The sequence below is a fragment of the Etheostoma spectabile genome, chromosome 22 (assembly GCF_008692095.1).
Source record: "Etheostoma spectabile isolate EspeVRDwgs_2016 chromosome 22, UIUC_Espe_1.0, whole genome shotgun sequence".
In the NCBI taxonomy this organism is placed as follows: Eukaryota; Metazoa; Chordata; class Actinopteri; order Perciformes; family Percidae; genus Etheostoma; species Etheostoma spectabile.
The window spans coordinates 10,282,589-10,287,798 of record NC_045754.1 but is presented as its reverse complement, the minus strand read 5'-3'; the positions used below and the strand labels follow the sequence as shown (position 1 = coordinate 10,287,798).

The following is a 5,210-nucleotide window of genomic DNA, read 5'->3' as shown; positions in this document are numbered from 1 at the left end:
TGAAAACTGCTGCCCTGGTTAAAAAAAACAAGGCCACTGATCTCAGCTGGTACTGTGTCTACAATGGAGTGCAATGGAAATTTCTAAGTGGCCGCAAACTTTTGAAAGTAGTGTATGTGCAGACGATATAGATACCACTGCACATAAATAATAAGAAAGATTGTCTAGTGAAAAGAGAAAAGCTCCTGTCCTTCTTCAGCATCATTTGTATGTGCTGTACAAAAGTCAAAGCTGCGGTTTCTTCCCTACTGAAAAAGCCTCTCAAATTAGAGCCGACAGGACAGACCTTTACCTGAAGTCACTGTGCCGCTTCATATCCAATTTATATCCGCTTCATGTTCCTTTTTCTGACAACCTTTGGCGAGTCCAAGACTAATGCCAGAGGAAATTTCCTTTGAGAGAATGTGAAACAAATCAGACATAAAGGAATTTCCTTACCTGGATGCTCTTTATGCCGGCTTTGCAGTAGTAGCGTTTGATGTCTACGTCAATCTCTGTGTTGCCAACAAAGCTGAGGGACAAAAACACAAAATATATACAGTATATAATAAAAATCCTGTACAAGGGTTCTTTGTTGTTTTGAAACTCCTGTTGTGTACAAACAAAACATGCATCATAGAGTTTTGTTCTATATTAAGCATTATAAACTTGTTTTCCAGACCTTTAAAGGATGTTATGAAATCCATCTCTGTCTTTGACACTATTTGTGGTAGGCATTTTTTTTCTAGCAAATCTTGTGTTTGTTATTGTTAGTGCACTGGATTCAAGTTACCATCATTGTCACATGTAATCCAGCATTGCTGTTTTTAATTCAATATCAACCTCATTGTTCACTGTTCATGCTCATATTGCCATGTCAGAGCTAAAGTTACTAATGCATACCAAAGTTGTTTAACTGACAATGGCTCAGTTGTAAATTTTGCAGATAGTAATGGAACAAAATGGAGCAGCCAACAAGCTGAATACCCGAAACGTATCAGCAACCAACTTTACTGTGCTCTGCAGTTATGTTCCGATATAAGTTTGTCTGGCAGCACAGTAAAAGAAACACCGGTTGCTCTTCAGAAAATTTCTATTTCTCTTATATCAACAAAGAAAGGGTAGACTCCCCTTTTTTACATTTAAAAACCTGTTTTTACATATGTAAAAAAAGTTGTAAAAAGCCTTTTGTGGCTCTAGGCGGAGCTGTGCAAAATCTAACAAATTGTCTAAACTGGTGTCAAATTAGTCAATACTAGCATTAAACAACCAGATTTTTGACCAAACGGTCGAGTTGCATTGTGGGTATTGTAGGCATCAGGTTTTGACAAGGGAGCATTTGAACAATAAAAAAGACAATTAGAACAGAATTGCTGCATCAATTTGGATCCTTTTTTTAAACGGCCCATCATGAGTTTGACAATGTTATATAAGGTCTTATGGAAACTGTGAATAATAAAATAATGATTTAAACAAGGATCTGATGGACTCACCTGATCTGTAGGTCCATGATGATCTGTCTCTTGTCCACATTTTCTGTGTAAACCTTGACCCCGTTGATCCTCAGGGGCTACATTGCAAGAGACGCAACCATTATGACCACTGCACCACTCCAGTCCATCAACACTGGACCAACACTTCCACTCCCCCCAAACCCACACACGGTTAGCACAAGGTCGACCCTTCTCCTAAACCCCCCAATGGAAACTATTTATGAAACAAGCACACGTGTTAGCGACTTGCATGCATGTTCACGTTCAAGCACCCACACACCCTCACCAGCTGTCCCAACGGCCCCTGCTTCCAGTAGTCTGTGTTGTCACTGCTGTAACAACACATGATCAGTCTTAGAACCATGCAGGAACACTAAGAGGTGCTCACTTTCTCTCCCATGTCAATCTTGCTAAAGCAGAAGGTGCTGAGGTGGGCGTTCGACTCCTTCACGGCCGGCTCGATCGTCTCGTGGAACAGTTTCTCCACCAACTGGCAGATGTACGGCCACATCTGTTTCACTGTCTGAGAGGATACAGAAAGAGAAGAACAAAGTTCAAAGGGAAATCATAGTAGTCTTGCTGGGACAAACTAAATAATGTTGCCCTTTTCCATCATATAATTATTTCAAAGGGCATGTGCCAGACTGTCTGATATTAATGTCATTACATCAACATCGCTGCCTTTATGCTATTCTTGCTACCTCATACAGGAACATCTCTGACACTGTGAATGTATAATATATAGTTAGTTTAAAATATTCAATAGGTAGTTCTATTCAAGTTGAACCTTGTCAGACTCAACAAACATCAAAGCAGGGACACTAGCAAATTCAATTCTGATGTCAGCATCTAGATCATTTTAATGTGTAGTCATGAGTGCTTTACAATTTACATCCAGGTCGTTGCCATGATGATTCACAAGGGTTAATGCTTCTCACAGCACTGCAGAAACATGGCTGAATGTAAAATGTGTACAGTGTACAGTGGGGCAACATTCGCAGCCCCAGTGGGAAGAGCGCTTCATTCTTTACCTTGTTCAGCCACTCCACTCGCTCTATATCTGGGAAGTGGACCTACAATGGAGAAAATAAAGCAGTTAATCTCTTGTCTATGTTGGTTTCAATAAGGCCGATAATGCAACATTTTGTAAAGGCAAGTCTTGCATTAAAACAACAAATTTTGGTTAAAGTGTGAAGATGTCACATTTCTCCATTCAAATATTTCAACAAACCTAGCATTCTACATTGCTGCAGCAATTCAACACTGTGATTACGCCATCATTACAAAAACAATTCAAAGAAGAGAGGGCAGAGTGGGTTTAAATGAAGGGACAAGCAAGAACAATCTTCAAGCAAACATCATTGGAACTATCATTTTATCCATAAAGAATGTATTGTTTTTTTATCATTTATGTTTGGTGTAAAAATAAACCTTAAAACCTACATTTTTCTTCACATTTGAAGTGTGAGCAAAGTGTATTATTGCCATGTTATTTGCCCAATATTATTGAATGTACAGATAATTAGAAAACAGAATTAGGATCTTAATACTGTGCTTTTGTAATGTTACTAAAAAAAAAAAAAAAATCTAATACCAACCAGTATCCAGACCCATAGAATTGTGCTGTGAGACTAAGCTGCAGTTTGACTAATCTTCTTTAAACGCCAAAGTAGATTGCGCATTGATTTAACATGAGGTAACGGAAATGCCTGGAATAAAGTCAATACCATGTGCACAAAGGTGTGCAGCAATTCAAACACCACCCTTATAAATACCAGATAAACAGCCCTGCTTGTCCATCACTCTCAATTGAAGGTGTTTATTTCTCAACAGAAAGATAAAGTGATGCTTCTGGCTGGAGTGTTGGTGAGATATGACATGCAATGTGACAGCTACAAGGGACAGCACTATTCCTAATGGAGGCAGCAAAAGCGCTTATCCAGCATTTATGTCAAAGTGTGGATAAAGCAGTGCTAAGAACAAGAAGACAGGGAACAGAAAGTTCTAGGTAATGTGATAGAATTAGGCCTATATTTTTGTTACGAGTTGGAAATAATAATAATTCTCTGCAGGAGACACTGGCATGGCTTCATTATTACACCTGACACGGTGACCTTATTCAGGAAATATAGGATGATACACCCAATGGGACATAGTGTAAGTGCTGGATGATAAAACCGAGCTGTGCAGCAGAAAGTGGGAATAAATAAAGCATCTTAATTATTCAGCTGGCTGTTGTGTTGTTGTAAAACTGAGAAGTAATTGCGGTTTAAGTCTTGAAAGTGTAATTAACAGTGTGTTTGTGTCAGTTCCAACTGCCTAAAGTAAAGAGATCTGGAAAGTAATCAGGACCTGGAAACAAACTTGTTGTTAATAAGACATTATAGACAGTAGTTTATGATGATATCTGTATCTTGAAAAAGTACATTCAGAGATACAATAGACATCTATTTGATTCAGCTGACATATAGTATGTGTGCTTGTTGATCGGTTACCATTGTTTGTTTAATATGGCGATGTTTAACTTATTCATATTATTATTTTATTTGGCTGATTTTTACGTTTTTGCCATTTGTTTTCTTTTTGTTTTATTGATATTGATATTATCTGTGTGTCTCAGAACTATAATGCAGACACTCTAAACAACACAGCTATCAGCAAACTGAGCGATTAGAAAATTGGAAAAATCTGTGACAGATGCATCGGAGCAAAGCACAGCTTCAATAAAAATGACTATTTACTGCTGGTAATGTTCTATAACACTCTCTTACATAGAACATCCCATAGTAGTATTTCATTTATGATTAATTATAAGATTGAAGATTAATAGTGGCAATTTTGTCCTTATTTACTTACATTTTCTAACCGTTTTCTGAACTTCTTATGGAATATGTTGTTTTAGAGAATTGTGTGTCTGCTCAAGGTGTTTTATTCATTAATTCTGTGACCCTCTTATTGTATTAGTCAGTATCGATGTATATATATGGAACTGTTGTGATGCTTGCCATTTACCTGACCAAGCAGATCAAAACGTCATATATTACTAAATACACCATCCGTTAACGAGACAGTGTGCAACATTCATTTCCATGTGATACTAAACAAAGATCCATTCTGTTGCTTTTAGTGTAAGTAGCTGCTACACCAGCCAGCCAATGACTCAACCTGGGCGGATACAGCTGAGGGTATAAACTGGTACAAGGAGTGCTCTTAGCAGTAGGAGTTTGGAAAAAGGGGCATTCCACTATGAACTCAGTGCCATGTATATTAAGACTCACCTCTGCCTAGTGGGGAGAAACTGGCAATAGCAAAGATTTAGGAGCTATAAATGGTGAAAGTCAGCACCCCTAAAGGCATGGCTGTAAAAATGCGCTCAGCTTGTCAGTCTGAGGGATGCCAATCAATCGCTGTGAAGTAGCCGATATTTGCATTTGCACCAGTCGTGTTTTTCCTGACATTTACAGACAGCCGTCCACAGGCAGCTCTGTGTTGCTGGAGACGCTGCAGTTCACGAGCAGACCATGCACTAAGTCTCCACCACTAGCACCATGGCAGTCTTAAATTAAATCAAGCACTTTCTTTCAATGGCTACTTTTCAGGTTTATTGTTTTCTTCAATTATTTAAATGTGTTGACAAAGGACATTTTGCGATAACCTGATGATATTTGTCTTATAATATGTCAGAAAGCAGTGCACTATCAAGGCTGTATTGTAGATGTTGATGAAAGCCTTTTGTTA

At 38.3% G+C, this 5,210-nt stretch overlaps 1 protein-coding gene across 4 annotated transcripts in view; it reads right to left on the bottom strand.

Moving 5' to 3' along the window:
- The window catches only part of esyt2b (extended synaptotagmin-like protein 2b), a 35,005-nt gene that overhangs the window by 26,469 nt on the left and 3,326 nt on the right, over positions 1-5,210 (bottom strand). For all 4 annotated transcript variants that reach the window (XM_032504105.1, XM_032504106.1, XM_032504107.1 and 1 more), the window contains exons 2-5: positions 2,504-2,545; positions 1,861-1,995; positions 1,473-1,549; positions 439-511 (exon numbers count right to left, since the gene is read on the bottom strand). In XM_032504105.1, the coding sequence (XP_032359996.1) occupies positions 439-511; positions 1,473-1,549; positions 1,861-1,995; positions 2,504-2,545 (327 nt within the window). The remainder of the gene's footprint in view (positions 1-438; positions 512-1,472; positions 1,550-1,860; positions 1,996-2,503; positions 2,546-5,210) is intronic.